Below are 19,009 nucleotides of genomic sequence, written 5' to 3'. Positions count from 1 at the left end.
GAACAGAGTCCCCAAGAAGGTGATTTGCTGGGTTTCCTTATCTAAACTGTACCTTCTGCCTTCTGGGAACCTTGAAGGACAGTGGGAAGCCTCTCTAACCCCTTCTTCCCCCGCAGTCTCTCTCCTTCTTGAGACCCCCTTCTGCTTCTGACTGTAGCCCCTTCTCTCTCCCTACCAAAGCTGTTCCTGTCCTCTGGGCTTCGAGGGGGAGCGATGTGAGATCAACCCAGATGATTGTGAAGATAATGATTGCGAGAACAACTCCACCTGTTTGGATGGAATCAACAATTATGTGTGTGTGTGCCCACCCAACTATACAGGTAAGGGAGGTAGAATGGGACACCCGCTTAAACAACCCAGCACTCTGCCAGAAAATGCAGGGGTCCAAGGCGGGATCCACCCTCTCCTCGGAGCCCCTGCATTCGTGTCGATCCCCAGCAGCAGGAGCCCAGATTCCTCACTGCCTGGAGTGGGTTTTTGCCCAACCAGTGAGTTGTTTATTTAACTGATGACTCCTCTGTTCACTGTGGGCTGTTGCCCTTCCCAATGGTGCTCGCGCCTGGCAAAGCGATCACTTATGCTGTGTTTGCCTTCTGTTCCCAAAGCTAATTACTTTTTCCCCCTCCAAACACACCTATTTGATATATTAACAGCTTCTAATGAGGACAGTTAAATAAGCCATTAGGTTGAGAAATGAAGTGTCACCATTCACCACAGGTATAACCTGGGAGTTAACAGCTCATCAGTGGACCTCTGCCAGTTCAGTTCAAGTCAACAAACATTTATTAGGTGCAAGCCCATGTGCTAGGCACTAGGAGAGGCAGAGATGAACCAAGCACAGACCCTGACCTGGAGGGGCTTGCAGTCCACTTCTGTGGAGATGTAAGATAGGTGCAGCATTAGTTGTAATACAGGATGTAACAAGGTGTGTATGTAGCGCCGTCATGGCATGGTAAGGTTTGGAGGGATGGAGAGCTCCTCTCTCTATAATGCTCTTGCCTTTCTTTTTCACTCTCTTACTCAGAGGACTAAAACAACTTCAATTACTACTAGAAAAACCACAACAACCTACCATCCTGTGGTTTTACTCATAATCCCTATAACTAGGTGTTCTTTACCTTTTATATGGCATGGACCCCTTCTATAATCTAGTGGGGCCTGTGGACATTTTCTTGGAATATTTTTTATTTGTAATAGCTTTTTATTTTTTTAAATACATGCAAAGATAGTTTTCAACATTCACCTTTGAAAAAAAAACCCTTGTGTTCCATATTTTTCTTCCTATCTCCCTTTCCTCCCAGACAGCAAGTAATTCAATACAGGTTGAACATGTGCAATTCTTCTAAATATATTTCCACATTTATCATGCTGCACAAGAAAAATCAGATCAAAAAGGAAAAAAAAATGAGAGAGAAAAAAAACAAGCCAGAAAACAACACCACCACAAAAAGGTGAAAATACTGTGTTGTGATCTACACTTAGTCCCCACAGTCCTCTCTCTGGATGCAGACGGCTCTCTCCATCACAAGCCTATTGGAATCACCTCACTGTTGAAAAGAGCCACCTCTATCACAACTGATTATCACATAAGTGGCTGTGTACAATGCTTTCTTGCTTCTGCTCATTTCCTTCAGCATCAGTCCATGTCAGTCTTTCCAAGCTTTTCTGAAATCAGACTGCTCATCATTTCTTACAGAACAATAATATTCCATAACATTCATACACCATAACTTATTTAACCATTCTCCAACTGATGGGCATCCACTCAGTTTCCAGTTCCTTGCCACTACAAAAAGGCCTGTCACAAACATCTTTTGTACTTCCGGGTCCTTTTCCCTTTTTTATGATCTCTTTGGGATACAGACCCATGTCTCTAATGAGACATGGCTGGATCAAAGGATATGCGCAGTTTAATACCCCTTTGTCTCATTTTTAAATACATAAAATAAAATGCATGGTAATAAAATAAAATACAAAGGAAATAAATTATATTGCAATAGTCATACATACATAAACACACATGTATATACATATACACATGTATATCACATGCATGTGTATGTGTATGTATGTATGTATATGTATATATACTGAGTTCAATCTGACCCCACTTACTAGCCATGTGATCGAGTGCAAGGCACTTAACCCTGTTAACCCCCAGTTTCCTCATCTACAAAATGAGCTAGGGGAGGAAGTAACAAACCATTCCAGCATCTCTGCCAAGAAAACTCCAAATGGGATCACAGAGTCAAACACAACTGAAAATGAGATATATAGAGGGAGTTACATGCACACAGACACACATATCTAATTAAAGTTTACAGACGCCCCCAGTCGGGGGTTAAGAACCCCGAGCCTAGATCCCCCCCTCTTCCCTGGCTACCCCGCCTCAGTGTGAGTTATCTCCTCCTCCCGGAAGGCAGGGCTGTCTCACTTTGGGACTGGCATCCCTAGGGATTGTTGGACTCTACTTTGAAAGAAAATTTTCCCAAGAATTTGATCCAGGCTGCTCCTATGTGGGTCCTTTGTGACTCAGAGCCACCTATCAAAGTGCCGTGGGGGCTAATGCTATCCAGTCTGATCTGGTTTAGTTCCCATGGGGACAAATAAGAGGCAGGGTTGCTCAGCGGATAGAGACTTGGTCCCGGCGCCAGGAAGACTGCGTTCGTGTCCGGCCCCCGACATGTCCGGCTCTGTGACTGAGGAAATCGTTTCACCTCTCAGGGGTAGGGCCGCTTTCTGCTAAGTTGCAGAGCAGTTGCCAACCTGCACTGGTAAAAGGCATTTCCTCACCTGGAGTTCTACTTTACCAGTTAAATCTCAGGTTCAGGAAAAATAAAAAAGACAAAAAGTAAATACCAGTGTTATGACCAAATGAGACTCGCCCCTATGCATGGAGGATACGGGCATCTTTCTTCCCTGGTAAATATAGTGATGGCAGCTAGGTGGCGCAGTGGGTAGAACACCAGCCCTGAAGTCAGGAGGAGCTGAGTTCAAATGTAACCTCAGACACTTACACTTCCCTGCTGTGCGACCCCGGGCAGATCACTTAATCCCAATTGCCTCAGCAAAAAAAAAAAAGAAAAAAGAAAAGAAAACCTCACAGAATACAGTGAAGCTGAGAGTCCGAGAGAGAGCCATTTTTCGGATTAGTGGTATCTTAGGGGAATGACTCAGTCTCTCTGCATGAAGTCCCCTTGCCCAGGGTAGCCAGGGCTCGCCTCTTCCTGAGGCATCCTGACATTTGTGCTCCGTGTCCCTCTTCCAGGAGAGTTATGTGATGAAGTCATTGACCACTGCGTCCCCGAGATAAGCCTGTGCCAGCACGAAGCCAAGTGTGTCTCCCTGGACAAAGGATTCAGGTAACCCTCGAGCTCCCGGACCTGCGCCCAGAACCCGGGGCTCCGCGGCCTGGAGCTCAGGGCCAGCGAGCCCCCTGCGGGGGCGAGCATGAGAGGGCCGGGGCAGCTGCGACTCTGTGTGTACGTGTGCGCGCGCGGCGTGGCCGTGTGGGAGTGCCGGTGTGCCCGCGTGTGCCCCGCGTGTCCAAGAGGCCGCGCCGTGTGTCACTGGTACTGCGACCCTCGCGCTCCGCGGATCTGCGGCGCCGCCTACTCTGGCTTGTGGGCGGGTCCGCCGCTTCTGGCCGGGTCCGCCGCTTCTGGCCGGAGCCGCCCGAGGCGAGGCGCGCGGAGGCAAGGGCCGGTGCTCTTCCTTTCTAGAGAAAAACACACAGAAGGGCCGCCAGGCCCAAAGCGGCTCTGTGTTCGGTCCAGAGTTATGCGGTGGGCATGGAGATGCTGGAGTATTCGTTGGCTTTCCTTGTCTCTTCCTGGGCTGTCTTATTTTACGGAAGCCAGGGGTTGGTGTGGAAAGGGGGAGAGACAGAGACAGAGAGAGAGAGAGAGAGAGAGAGACAAGCAGAGAGGCAGAGAGACAGACAGACAGACATAGAAACACAGAGAGTGAGACAGAGACACAGAGAGAGAGACACAAAGAGAGAGAAAAAAAAAAAAGATAGGGAGAGTGAGACAGAGGGAGACCGGAAGACAGACACAGAGACAGGGAGACAGATACAGAGACACAAAGACAGAGAGCTCACTAACAAGGCCAAGGGATATTTGGGGAACTTTTCCTTTGTGCTCTGATCCCTCTCCTTTTCCGGCTGCTCCTGTCACAAGGGTGCCAGGGTGAGTGTGCCTGTACGTGCTTGGGAGGGGCTTGGTTCCCCTGCCCTTTCTAGGGGCAGACCTGTCTCCACGGTCAGTAGCAGAGCAGCCAAAGCCAGAGAGAGACATTTGTGCCAACACCAAGAGCCCAGGGGCTGAGCCAAGTGGAAGAAGCTTCCACGAAGCAGCTGGCATCTCTCAGAGCCCATTCCCAAGGCCTTGTCCCTCCCTCTATTCTTCATCCCTATGGTTTGTTCTTGGGGCAGATCCATTTCTAGGCATCTCTTAAAACCCTCAGGTGATCCAGGCTTGCCAGTGCATGGGGGGGGAGGGGGGACCACCCAGAGCCTCTTGGCCACTGTTTCACTTTCTTATTTAACAAATAGTTCCTGCAAAGACATCGTTTTCCTTGTTTCCTGCAGAGGTTCTATCCAGCAAAGGGAGGCAGAAAGCCAGCTTTGGAAAGAGTATTTAAGCGGAGTTGAGAAACCAATATAAGCAGCCTGGATGAGTCCTTTCTTCAGAGGGAGCCCATAGGGAGCCCATGGCAAGGGCATCTGGATCCATCAGTTGTGATGAGCACTAGACACTGGATTCAACAGACCCTAGCTCTGTGTTGCTTTATTAGAATTTATTCTTTGTCACAGGCAGACTCTGGAAGGGAGAGCGTCTCCCATATACTTGTCCAAAGAATGAACAGGTGGTACCCAGCCAGTACTGCATCATTTGGTCAATGATATAATTCACTATATTAGCTGCTGTGGGAAAAATAGAGATAACTAAGACTCAGTTGCTATCCTAAAAGAAGTTAGAATCTAATTGGAAAATTGCATTCCAGGACGTGCACGCATCTTTGTGTTTGTGGGCTCCAGCCTCAGTGTGCTCGGGGGCCGTCCCTCCCCCTTCTCACATAAAACAATTCAGGGGGGGGGAAAATATGGATTAAAAACTACATTATTATCTCTATTTTAGAGTTAAGGAAACAGATAGAATAAAAATATAGTTATAATAAGTTATATTTAGTAACATTTTATACAGAACCTCATTTGAGCTTTACAACAACCTTCCTCTAAGACAAAAAAAAATTTATATGACTTTCCCATAGCCACATAGATATTCAAATCAGAGACAAGATTCAAATCCAAATCCTATTGATTCCAAGTATAAGATCCTTTCCACCCTATCATGCTATCTAGAGGTGAAATGGGAAAGAGAATAGCATTTATAGAGTATCTCCTGTATACCAAGCACTGTGCAAAGTGCTTTACAAATATTTTATTGATCCTCACATCAGTCATACAGGCAAGTGCTTTTATTATCCCCATTTTATAATTGAGGAAATTGAGACAGAGTTCAAGTGACTTACTCAGTGTCACACAGCTAGTAAGTGTGGGAATTTAGATTTGATAAGAGATACATTGTTTCCTGACTCCAAACCCAGCTGTCTTAACAACTGCACCACCTAGCCCGACTGGTATTGAATACAGTAGTTCATAAAAGGGCAGGATTAGAATGAACATTGGAGACAGCTTAAACACTGAGGTGGGACTCTGCCCTACTGGGCAGAAGGGATGGCAAGCTGGGACCTTCACATCAATGAGACCCACAGAAATACAGCATCTTGATACAACCATCACCCATTCTTTCCAGAACCTCCATCAAAGGCTCAGGGAGGGCAGGGATGTCTGTATCTGGCCCAATTTTCAGGAAAGCTTGGCTATAATCTTTCTTCTTAATTCTTAAGTGCTGGAGAAGATCATCTGTCCCACTGCCCTATGGCACTTCTGCCCATCCCAGTGCACCTCAGGAAGATGGCATGGGCAATATTGATGAAGACTGCCTTGAGATCAGGAGTTATTTCTACTTATCTTTATGTCCTCCATAGCACTTAGTACAAAACTTTGCACATAGTAGGTGCTCAAAACATGTCAAATGAGAATGAATGTCAATGAATTGGGCTTGCAACTAAAAAAGCGAGAAAAAGAACAAATTAAAAATCCCCAATTAAATACCAAATTTGAAATTCTGAAAATAGAAGGGGAGATTAACAAAATTGAAAGTATGAAAACTACTGAATTAATAAACAAAAGTAAGAGTTGGTTTTTATGAGAATGAATGAATGAAAACTTCCTCCCCATAACTCCGATCTCTGTATTGAGAATGTAATTTCATTGAAAGGAAAGATTGTTATAACATTTTGCCTTATGTGAGCTTTGTGAGTGAGGACATTGATCCTGAACCCTGCCACTCTTCTGAGGTCACAGCCACCCCCAAAGGTTCTTCCAACCTTACTGCAACTTTAATCAGCCTCTGTTCGAGTGCTGGAGTTCTCTGCAGAATCAGTGCTACGTGCACCCCTTCTTTTCCACTCGTGCTACTCCTCCTAAAAGGCAAGAACAGCAGCATGAAGTAGAGGCAGCCCAGAGCTTCCTTTGTCCTGCACCGCCAGCCCTCCATCTCTGGGGGCCTTCTGTCCCTCCTTAGTCTCCTCCTCCCCTGGCCCGGGCCAGGGCTCGTTATTCTGAGAGTGCAGCCGGTGAGAGGAGAAGGGGATTTGCAGACTCGGGCCGGCTCCGTCAGCCCCAGGAGGGCCCGCGCCTGCATTCCGGGACCTGCACGCGTCTTTGTGTCTGTGGGCGTCAGTCTCAGTGCGCTCGGGGGGCGTCCCTCCCCCTTCTCCGGCACCGAGTCTGACCAGGGTGCCGCTTCCTCCGGGAGCACGTTTTATGGGCAAGTTAAACCTTTACACGCAGGGTTAATCATGGAAATGCCCCCACGCCGTCTTCTTTTGGCCCCGTCTCTTCGACTCTCTTTGTTTCTCTCTCTCCGTCTCTTGTCTATCCCTCTGTCTCCTTTTCTCCCTTCCCTCCAGAGACCATCAAAAAGACCAAATGGGAGCGCCCCTGTCCTTTTGTAGGGAGCAAGCGCCCTCTAATGGAAGACAGGAGTACTGCTGGACGTCACAGGAGACCCCATAGGGGTCACTCAGACCCCTGTGGAATATAGCCGAGACAGCCCCCTAGGACTGAGTGTGCACACAGTAGCTTGCAAAGGATCCTCTTGCTAGCAGAGTGCAAGGAAGGACATGGAGTGAAGGAAATGGTGTTGCCATCAAAAGCCTTTGCCACTCTGACTAAAGAACACAAACGTTCCCAAGGCTGGATTTTAGGTTTCCTTCCTCTTCTGTTGCCCAGCTTCAATCTCAAGGGACAGGCCATGATGCAGCCCCTCAGGTAGCCTTGCCTGCCCCATTCTGAGCAGCCTTTGTGACAAGAGTCGGTTCTCAGGTGAAATAATCCATAGGTCCAAGTGTCTGCAGGAGGGCGAAAAAGAGCAGCAATGGAGACACCTTTGCTTTCTCCCAATAGACAATATTTCAGCTTCAATACATGCAGTAAAATGAGCTGTTCCTTGCTCTGAGCATCCACTAGCCAAGGGGAGCCGTCCCAGTTTCTCAGAGATACCCGTCATCAATCATTTACTGGGTGACTGAATGCTTAGCATTATAGCAAAATACAAGGAAAGAATAAGACTTTTCACAGTCCTAAAGGCCTGTCAGAGAAAAAAAAAAGAGTCACATGGAATGGTTTAAAATGCATGAAATAACCAGCAATAACCACAACATAGTCTATAAACACCTGCTACATTGTGCGACATGGAGTCCAAATTAATCTACCTTTCTTGACTTATTCTACATCAGACTCCCTCCTAACCTCTGTGGTCCAGTCAAACTGCCCAGCTTACTGTTCCTCAGCTTGTCATTCCACTTCCTGTCTCAGGTCACTGGACCTCTTGCCAGAAGTGCACTTACTCTTCACCTCTGCCATTTCAACTCCTTTATTTCCTTCATGAATCCTTCCCTGACTCCCCCTAATTGCTAGTGTCTAGTGCCCTTTTCTCTAACCACTTGCATTATTTTGTAATGATTCTGTTTATAGTTTTATAGATCCATATTGTCTCCCCTGACATCATGTAAAGTCTTTAAAGGCAGAATGATTGTTTCATTTTTCTCTTTTTATCCCCAAGACTAAAAACATAACAATATTACATAGTAGTCTTACTGTATGCTTGTTGGTCTGGCTGTCTTCCTTCTTCCTCTGCTTCCCAACAAATGACCTTACATAAGGACATTTGTGTTAATGTTTCCCTGGAGCATCCCTATCCTCCTGATTTGTCAGTCTCCTGCAATCCCAATGATCTCCTTTTTCCATACCTTGTCCACACAATGGCATCTCACCATTACCCACAAGGGTTCCTCCTCCCTAATCAAAAACTGATATAAGCTCTCACTGCTTCCTCTATCCTATATCTTACTCCTCCTCAGTTGTCACTGAGACTTTCAATCCCCCCACTCTTTAAGCATCTTCTCAGGCCATTAGTCTTGTTCTTATAACATTTTCCTCCCATCATTCATAGAAACATGGAATCATAGATTTAGAGTTATAAGGGATATTAGAGGTCCAACTCCCTAATTTCTATACATGAGTAAACTAAGGCAAGAAGAGATTAAATATCTTGTCTAGGATGATAAAGCTAGTGTCTGAAGTATGATTTGAACTCAGATCTTCCAGACTTTTCCAGAATCTTTTCCAAGAAAATCCCAAAGGGATTGTGAAGAATCAGATATAACTGGAATGACTGAACAATAACAATACATACCTGTTGATTAATTGCTATTATATATAATTAACATTATATATTAATTGATATTGATAAGTATAGACTCTAATATGGATCTGGTGATGAATAATATGTCTGTTGTCTGAGCTCAGCTAGCTAAATTCAGAGAGACCCATCACCACAGGGACAGATAGTCAAAGATAATCAGATAAGATAAAACAGGAATATGGTACATAGGGAAAACCATGTTGACAAAGTTACAACTCCTAGCTACTAAATGCATCAAACTATAAATGCTAAGTGTTGTAGGAGCTTAAAGAAGGAAGAAATCACAAAAGACTTAGAAGAGTCAGGATAAGCTCTGAAAAATGGAGGATGGAGAATGGAGGACCTAACTATGTATGTGATGAGATGCGAATGATGAGGCTAGTGGTAGAGAATTGGAATGGGGAATCCCTTCTCATTGGCACAGATCCAAAGTGAAAGAATTCGCAAACCCAAAAAGTCTGTGTGGCAACAAAGATTTATTGTTGGCACTGAGAAGCCAGCTTTGCTAGGAAGACAGACTTCTTGTGGCAAGACCCTGTCAGGGAAATAACAAAGATCAACACTGAGAAGAGAATATCTTCACAATGGGCAAGAGTCCTGGCAGGCAGCTTTGCCAACAAGAGAGTTTCCTTGGCAAAGCAAATTCCTGTTTTGGACTTCCACAAAGATTTGGGATTCAGAGTTGTCTTTTATTAGCCATCTGAGGCTTGGGCTTTAATGTTCCAGACCTAGATTTCCAGTTGAAAAGAAATTACTTATCCTGGAGTTTGGAACCACTCAACAGGACAATCAGACTATCTCCAACTGAAGGAGACCACTTAACTTGGGGAGGAGGGCCTTGTGTGGGAAAGGTTGCTTTTCCCAGGGAGAGCTTGAGACCCTGAACTACCCTTCTTTTCAGATTAAAGGGGACATAGTTTCAGGGTTCACCCCCATCATATGGCTGTACTCAGGAAGACTTTATCAGGCAGAAAAAAGATGAAAGAAGGGCTGAGTATTCCAGTTCAGGAGAGGGGGATAAGCCAAAGCATAAAAGCTTATATAAGGAAGGGGTCTCCTCTTTTTTCCTTTAGAGAATTTCTATCCATACTTCAATTACCATCTACTTCCTTGATGTCTTTCTTTCAGGACTTGACTTAACACTTTATTTTACAGCTCTCTGACACTGTGATATAATGTTGGATCTTATAATATGTATTTGTGTTTTTGACCACAAGCTTCATGAGGGTGAGATTGTACCTTAAGTAAACTTTTCTAGCTAAACTAAACTATTCCAGTGTCTTGGGAATACAATAGACAATACTTATGAAATTAATGCAGTTACTTAAATCTCTGCTTCTTGACCTTTACAGCAGTGGACCCTACTGCTACTACCTACTAATTTTGGGAGTTCCCTTAGTTCTGTCTTTGGCCTTCTCTCTTTTTTCACCTTGGTGATTTCATCACCCCCCATAGGTTCAATTACCATTTCTAAATGCAGATGATTCCCAGATGTACATATTCAGTTCTTCTCTCTCCTAAACCCCAATCCCTTATCACCAATGGCCTATTGGATATTTCAAATTAGATGTCCCAGAAGCATCTCAGTCTCAATATATCCAAAACAGAACTCTTTTTTTCTTTTATTCAAATTTATCCTTCTTCCTAATTTGTCTCTCTTCAGTGCCCCAGAGCTTTCCAAATGTCTAGTTAGGCAAACTCTGAATCACCCTCAACTTTTGGCTTTTCCTCACCCTCCATATCTACTCAGTTGTTTTTCTCCTTATAATAAACGCCTCTCCAATCTCTCCCTTTCTTTTCATTCACATGGTCACTATCCTTGCTTAGGTCTCTCACCTGGACTACTGCTGTAACATCCTGAATTGTCTCCATGTTTCTTTTCTCTTTCTACTCCAATAGATCTTCCACATAGTTGCCAAATTGATATTACCTGGGACAGCCAAGAAAACCCCAAAGGGGTCACGAAGCGCAGATAAAACTGGACTAACTAAACAATAGCAATACATACCTGATTATGTGAATGGAGCTCCAGCCCTGGTTTCAGGAGAACTCAGTACAAATCCAGCCTCAGACCCTAGATACTTTCTAATTATGTGATCATTTAACCCTGACTGGCTCGCCACTACCACCCCAAAAAAACTGATATTGCCACAACATCAGTCTTACCAGGTCACACCCTTGCTCTCAAGAAGCAGCTCTGGGAGCTGCCTGTTGTCTCTAGGATGATATTCAGATTTCTCTGTTATTTAAAGGTTCTCTTGATTTACTTCAGCCTACATTTGTAGGCTGATTGTTCATCACTTTCTGCTCAGCCTAATCATCCCATGTGTTCTTCCGCATACATGAGGCTCCCCCTCGCATTGTTTTGCCTTTGTTGGACTAAGTCCATCCCATCCTTCTCTGCCTCCTAGAAGTTTCATTTCTTTCAAGGCTCCATCAAGTCCCATTTGCTTTTTCTGATACTCCAGGTGTCAGTACACTTCCCCACTGAAATTACATCTACTTATGGCTTGTTTCCCCTGGTAGCCCCTGAGCTCCTTGAAGGCAGAGGCTGGGTTGTTTGTGTGTTCAGCGCCTGGCACATAGAGGCTCGTTACGGAGAGCTTGCTGAATTGCACTGAGCCCTACCACTGACCATCAGGGCTTGGCCTGTTTTCTAGGTGCGAGTGTCCCCCCGGCTTTAGCGGGAAGCTCTGTGAGACCGACGACGATGACTGTGTGGCCCACAAATGCCGTCACGGGGCCCAGTGTGTAGACGCTGTCAATGGCTACACCTGCATCTGCCCCCAGGGCTTCAGGTACGTGTGGGAGCCTAGTCTGGGGAGGGAGAAGATCAAGCCCAGTCTGGAAGGGACAGTGAGACTGATGAAAGGCCCAGGGAAAAAGTGCTCGTTAAGAAATTGCCCTGACTCTTTATTTCAGAGAGTTCTACAGTAATCCTGGGAAGAACGTGGAGCTTGGAGCTCAGATCCCATACCTGCTACTTACAGCCTCTGGCCCCTCAACAGGTCCCTTCCCTGTGAAGGAGCCGCAGACAGCTATCCTTACCTGCTAAGTCAGGGAAAGGCTGTGACCTGCCATGGTGGGGGGGATTCCCACTGACAGGACTCACACTCCCTCCATTTCTCCATGTATTTTATAATTAGGAAAAATTCTTGGACCAAGCACAGAGCAAAGAAATGTTAAAGCGAGGCTCAGCACCCACATTATCTGATTCTTTTGGGTCATATGGTGGCACGCTCCTGGAGTCTAATCACAACAAAGCCAGGATGACACACAAAAGTTTCTCACAAAATACGTGCTTTCTGAGAGCAGGGACTGTCTCATTTGTTGAAATGAGACTAATGAAACTAACAGTGTCTGGAACATAGTAGCTGCTTAAAAAATGTTTGCTGATTGATTGGCAGAAGCCATTCTCCCAGTCCCCTGCACAAGAGCCCATTTTTCCATGGCTCTTTTCTTTCCAGAGTCCAGGAGGAAATAATAAATGGGAGGAGTAATAATTAAGAAAACATGGGCTCAGACCTTGGAGCAAGGGGCAGAGGCAGTTCACTTTGGAGAGAAGCAGAAGTTGGGGGAAAGAAGGGAAGCTCAGGCAGCACTTAACCGAGAAGGTTACAGAGGGCTAGGAATGGCAGCATCTGAGTGGTGGGCAGAGATAGGTGAATTATATGTAAATTAGCATTCCTCCTAGAACTAAAGAAAAACAAAGCCGGCAGAGTCACTGGAGACTGTGTAAAGTGATTTGCCCAATTTCATATAGTTGAAAAAGAGAGAAGGAGCAATAACTGGGTGATGCAATGGATAAAGCACCAGCTGTGGAGTCAGGAGAACTTGAGCTCAAATTCAGCCTCAGACACTTACTAACTGTGTAATCCTGGCTCAATCATTTAACCCCAATTGGCTCTGAAAAAAAGGAAAAAGGCAGGGAGAAGCCACATGTCCCAATTCAGAGTTATTTCTTTTCCACATCAGAGTTTGAGGGAGTAAAGACATTTTACTGCAGATCAGCAGCTTAAGTCTTAAAAATTTCCTAGCCCTTCAATAAAGCAGCTTGCCTAAGGTCACACAACCAGAATGTGTCATTCCAGAGTGGAAACCATCTTCCTTCAAGGTCAGTTCTCTGTAGACAATGCGGCACTGTCTATGGCTGCGCCATCTTTAAAGCCGAGTTCTGGGGTGACTTGCAGAGAGCTTTCTGACTCGGGCTCCTTCTTCCCCTGCAGTGGGCTCTTCTGTGAGCACCCCCCACCCATGGTGCTGCTGCAGACCAGCCCCTGTGACCAGTACGAGTGCCAGAACGGGGCCCAGTGCATCGTGGTGCAGCAGGAACCCACCTGTCGCTGCCTGGCCGGCTTCGCGGGGCAGAGGTGTGAGAAGCTCATCACCGTCAACTTTGTGGGCAAGGATTCTTATGTGGAGCTGGCCTCTGCCAAGATCCGGCCCCAAGCCAACATCTCCCTGCAGGTGGGTACATGCTTTGGGACCGGTTCCACCCAGCCCGGCCTCATCGACTCTGCTGACTTTATAAGGGAAATTTGATCTTTTCACAAGTGCTGTCCAGGGCATGTCTGCCTGCTCCATGCCAGGTCCTGAGGATACAAGGACAAAAATGTCCCTCTCTACCCTCAAGGGATTTGCATTCTATTAAGAAACACCATGTAGTTGGTGCAAGATACAGTGAAAGTAACAATGCAAGAAGAGGGAGCCCACTAACCATAGAAAAAGGCCTTATGGAGGAGGGAACCTCATCACCATGAGCCTTGAAGGAAATTAAGGATTCTAAGAAATAGAGGTGAGAAGGGAGTTCACTCCACAAATGGGAGAGTATCTGAGCAAAGATGCAGAGATGGGGGAGGGAGGAACTGGGATGGAGGAATGTCCTCCAAAATTGGCAAGTGGGCCAATTTTGCTGAGAAAACTACCCAGTAATCTGTTAAGGAAGGTTGGAGCTAAGTGAAACTGAGGCACAGATATTTTATCCTTCAGGTAGTAAGGAGCCCCTGGAGCTTGATGACCTAATTAAATACAAAATATCAGAGAGCCAGGACCCAGCAGGGCAAGAACACAGACTTACTGCTGGTGTGTTAGAATATTGCTAAGATCCTCAGGGACTCGGCTCTGCCAATTCTCACTATTCCCTTTCCCTCAACGTACCATTAGGGATTCATAGTTTCATACACATCCCTCTTCTTGAATTCTGCTGTGTCTATGAAAATATTCCTTTTTTGATGCTTAAATAATCAAAAATGAAATGTTTTTTAAAGAGTCATCAGGGACAAGCTTGTCAGAGTTGCCCAGGAAAGATTCTCAAGTGAAATACTTCTTAACACCAAAAACAACTGGTGATCCTCCTCTGCTGATTAAATATTTTTTCTACAGCCAAATCACTTCTTCTCAGCCAAGAATACTTAGGGCCCAGGGGTGAATGTTTGAAAAAGATTATAAGGAATGTGGCTGGAATGAACCACCTCATCAAAGAATACAATGTGTTTTTCACAGGCAGAACAATGGGTATGAAATCCAAATTAAATATAGGTCATGCTACAATGGAGGTGGAGGAATTTGGGGTCTGAGTTGCAGACCAGAAATCCCATCTGAAAATAACTCTGACTAGACCAGCTTTTTCCCAGACTAGGGAAGGGGGTTAGGTCAAACAGTTCCTTTCTGAGAGAATCAGGGAACTGGAATAAGGAATCAGGAATGGTGATGGGGATAGGGATAGGGAAGGGGATGGAGATGGGATTGAGAAGGGAGGTGGGGATAAAGACAAGGATAGGGATGTGCCTATTAGACACATTGGTGATTTTCTGGCGAAACTGGTGATTTTCATCATTTCCAAGTCTTTTCACTTCTACATATATAACATCTCTTATATATCATATCTTTCCTCTGACATTGCACCACCTGATACAGACCATTATCACCTTACTCTAGGACAACTGAAATTGCCTGCTTGGTTGGTCTCTCAAAGTGATCTTCCTAAAGCACAGGTCTAACTAGGTCTGTCCCCCCATTCAATAAATTTCAGTGGCTCACTATTACTCCTAAGATCAAAATATCCTCTTTTTCTTTTAAAGCCCATCACAATCCAGCCCCCTCCCCACCTTTTTAGTTTTCCTACAGCTTTTCTCTCTTCTTCATCCTTGTTCTAATGACACACACTACTTGCTATTTCACACACACACACACACACACACACCCATATCATATTCTGACTATATATTCCTTGGTTCTCCACCATGATTGTAATGCTTTCCTTCCTCAGATTTATCTTCTGGCTTCTTTCAAGTTTCAGTTAAATTTCCATCTTCTGCAAGAACCTCTCCTAGAAAAGTCCCTTAAGTGCCTCCCTGAGATTATCTTCCAAGTTATCCTGTGTAAATCTTGCTTGTACATAATTGTTTATATGTTGTCTCCCCCATTGGATTGTAATCCCCTTGAGGGCAGGAACTGTTTTTGTCTTTAATATCCCTAGAGCTTAGTGCAGTGTAATAGGCACTTAATAAATTTGTGTTGGCTTGATTTGATTTCACTCCAGTTCCCTTGACTCACCAATCCAATACTCTTTCCACTGTATCCTGTGCCTCTCAAGTTAGGGATCCTCTAATTAAATCAGAATAAAATGTCCTTCCTGACTCTCTCTCCTCTGAAGTTTGTGGAAATGCTCACTTCGTTTGCCTATTTGGCCCTTGACTATCATAGTCTGCATCCATACCCATCTCTCTCCCTTGGACTTTGGATTTTGTAATAGCAGGTACCATGTTTTTTCGCCTTAGCATCTCCGCTACCATCAAAAATCGGAACTTGTTCTTAGTAGGCACTTATATTAAAAAAATTTTAGTTCTGTTGGAATGGAGTAAGGCTCCCCCTATAGCCACCTAAAATGACTCAAGCAAATATTCTAACACAGGACTTTGTTAAACTTTTTCCACTCATGACCCCTTTTCATCCAAGAGGCGACCCCATCCCAAATCAGAGCCAAGCTGTTTCTGGCAGCATTTATGCATGTACAATGCAAAGTGTACATGTTATGTGTTCTGAACTGAGGGCTGCAGTGACGTCAACTTCAATGCAACTTGGGCAAGCACTGCTAGAAACACTTCGGATTCATTACAAGTCTGATTCTGAATTAATTTTTAGTCATCACGTTCAGAAATCTTTTACTGTTGTCAGATTTTTTGTGATTTTATATTCAGTTATAGGACCCTATATGAGGTTAAGACTCACAGTTTAAGAAGTTTTGCCCCAAGGGACAGATTACTAGGCAAAGGACTACACACTTTATGAATGGAAATAGGACCAGTTTCTCCCCAGGCCCATTCCTTACTGCCTGCTTGAACTGTCCTACACTTCCTGGAAATCTGACTGAAAGCCAGGAGGCTTGACCAGAGCACAAGAAAAAGGAATGCATGCTATATTGGCAGTCAGAAAGTCTGGATTCAAATTCTGTTACTACTTGGATGAAATAAGCTCTCTGCACCTGCGTCTCCTCATCTGACAAATGAAGGGCTTGAAATCAGTGACCTCTAAATTCTAAGCCTTCTTAAAGTTTTATATTCAGGATCATTATAATCATAATCAGCAAACTTGTTGAACATCTTAATGTGTAACCTGTTCTATCCTAGATACTAGGAAAAAGTCAACACCATGTTAAAACCTCTTGCCTGCCATCAACCAAGGGGTTGTGCAATTAATCAACAAGCCCAGGGACTTTATATTGGGAGCTCACTTAGAGTAGACCATGAGTGCCAGAGGACATCAAAGGAGAGAGGGACCATTGGGATGGAAGCACCAGGACATCGCTGTCTCCAGAGTCCTCCGTGGGTTAATAAGCTTTCTCCTTCCTTACAGGTGGCCACGGACAAGGACAACGGCATCCTCCTCTACAAAGGGGACAATGACCCCTTGGCACTGGAGCTATACCAAGGACATGTGAGACTGGTCTATGACAGCCTGAGTTCTCCCCCCACTACAGTGTACAGGTGGGTGCCGCCCCCAGACAGCAGCCCAAGAAGAGGCTGTGAACATGGCTGTCCTCACTCTACCTATGACCTTCCCAGGAAGCAGAGGGGAGAGGAGATGGAGGAGGAAAAAGAGGGAAAGGAGGAAGATGAGCTCTCCTTGAGAGATGACACCTCATTACCATAAGATTAATGGCCAGCTGGCTACCTTTGCACTGAGTGATCTGTTCAGATGGGGAAGAGGCTGCTTAATGAGCTGCCCTTTTCAAAATGTCACCCTAATCTTTTATTAGTTTAAGGAAGAAAGCAGGCTGGGATTAGCATGAAACTCGATGGGAAGAGATTAGAGGGAATAAGGGACCAGGGCTGCTCAATTCTATCTGGAGTGAATTTTAAACACGAGCATCTTGCTCAAGGAGAGTCTTGCTGCCTACATTCCCTCTTCTCCTTTCTCTTTGAAAGGAAAGCAGCATGTTGCGGGGAGGGGGATGGGTTAAGGGCGAGTGAAGAGATCTAAAGGGAAATTTGTGGGGTCCCTTGGCCTTTGGACAATCACTATAAGTTCATCTCAGCCCAAGAATTGTGACTCATGTAATAATACCAATCTTAAAGGAAGAGATAGAAATGGAGCCCATATGCTTTTGCAGCAGGAAGGTTATGGTGATTTTTTAGGATTGATGCAGTATTTTAGAAGGAAAGGAAAGAGAAAAATGCCTCTATTTGGGTGGCATTTAATAAATATTTTTGATTGGAATCAAAGCTGGGTAAGCATACTGTTCTCAAAATCTATCTGCCATTTGAGAGCTCTTTTCACTACCTTTTATTGCTGGGCTTTCTCCTACATCATGGCTTCAGTCCTCCAAGCATAGGACTCCTGTGACTCAGGAAAGGTTTCCCAGGAATTCCCAAATCATGCCTTCTGGACATTTACTAGCTGTGTCACCCTGGGCAAGGAAGGGAGCCTCAGTATCCTTATATGTAAAATGAGAGCCTTGGATTCAAATTAGCAAGTATTTGTTAGACACTTACTGTGGGCCAGGCACTATGCTAAGCACTGGGGGTATCAAAGAAAGGCAAAAAGAGGCCCTGTTCTCAAGGTGCTTACAGCCTTTTTAATAGTAGAATTCAAGGCTCCTCCCATTCTGTGATCTTACAAATACACTCTTGGGCCTGGCTCCGTAATGCTCCATGATCAGTTTTTTCTCAGGTCTCCATAATGAACCCATTAAAGGGAACAACTCTATATGAGAAGGGGAAGAAGGAAGGCATGTCAAACATGAGTAGGGATATAGCCATGAGAGCATCAGCCTAAAAGGAACAAGTGGCATGTGGCCCAGCAAACTACCCCCCAAGATGGGTCCTCTCAGCCAGTCAGTTTTTGGTAAAAGAGAAGGACATAAAATACTCACAATGCAAAATAAGCCTACCTCCAAGAATGCTTGGGGAGGGTTTATCACAAGATTCTAAGAGGTGAATCTGGTTTCTCCTGGTTTGCTCATCTGCTCGTGTCTGCTCATTCCTTCCTTGACTTCCTCAGGGTAATAATGTAGGTGTTATTCCCAGCTTCCCCCTTCTCTGACACGAATTCCACCCTCTCTACCTTCCCCACCTGGGAGTCTGCCGTGTGCCCACAGGACAAGTTTGGGGATAGAGCTACTTGCAGTCCCTTCCCTTCCCTAATCTGTTTGCCAGTACAGTCTGTGGCACTACAGGCCCACTTACCTGGCATATTTGGCAGTGAGTGCTGGAGAAAGCCTCTGCTGGTTTGACGTCACAAAATCAGAGTCTCAGAATTAGAAAAGGACCTCAGAGGTGATTTAGGTGACTTTAAGTCCTCCCTCTGCATGAAGTAGTCCATTCCCTTGGCCCTGCCCTCAGGACAGTCTCTCCCACTCTGAGAAAGCCTCATATTTATTATCCTGGTAATATGATCCTGGGCAAGATATTTGACTTCCTTGGGCTTCAGTTTCCTCATCTGTAACAATGAGGGGGGTTGACTAAATGGTGTCTATGGCCCATTCTGGCTCTCAATCTACGATCCCATAAGAACGTAGAACAATATTCAATATGTGGTCCAACCAAGACAGGATAGAAGGAGGTGTATTGTTACCTAGTCCTTTCATCTTAACTTCTTTTTGGCTGTCTTGTTACACTTGATTCTTCTGACCTTATAATCCTCTAAAACCCCAAGATCTTTTTCAGACTAAT

The 19,009-nt window shown here is 45.0% G+C and overlaps 1 protein-coding gene across 3 annotated transcripts in view; it reads left to right on the top strand.

Annotated features, from left to right (window-relative positions):
* The window catches only part of SLIT3 (slit guidance ligand 3), a 778,163-nt gene that overhangs the window by 735,123 nt on the left and 24,031 nt on the right, over nt 1-19,009 (top strand). For all 3 annotated transcript variants that reach the window (XM_051978878.1, XM_051978877.1, XM_051978879.1), the window contains 5 exons: nt 181-320; nt 3,269-3,362; nt 11,498-11,635; nt 13,064-13,304; nt 16,692-16,822. In XM_051978878.1, the coding sequence (XP_051834838.1) occupies nt 181-320; nt 3,269-3,362; nt 11,498-11,635; nt 13,064-13,304; nt 16,692-16,822 (744 nt within the window). The remainder of the gene's footprint in view (nt 1-180; nt 321-3,268; nt 3,363-11,497; nt 11,636-13,063; nt 13,305-16,691; nt 16,823-19,009) is intronic.

This window comes from Antechinus flavipes, chromosome 2, assembly GCF_016432865.1.
Source record: "Antechinus flavipes isolate AdamAnt ecotype Samford, QLD, Australia chromosome 2, AdamAnt_v2, whole genome shotgun sequence".
Taxonomy (NCBI): domain Eukaryota; kingdom Metazoa; phylum Chordata; class Mammalia; order Dasyuromorphia; family Dasyuridae; genus Antechinus; species Antechinus flavipes.
This window is presented reverse-complemented; position numbering and strand designations above follow the sequence as displayed.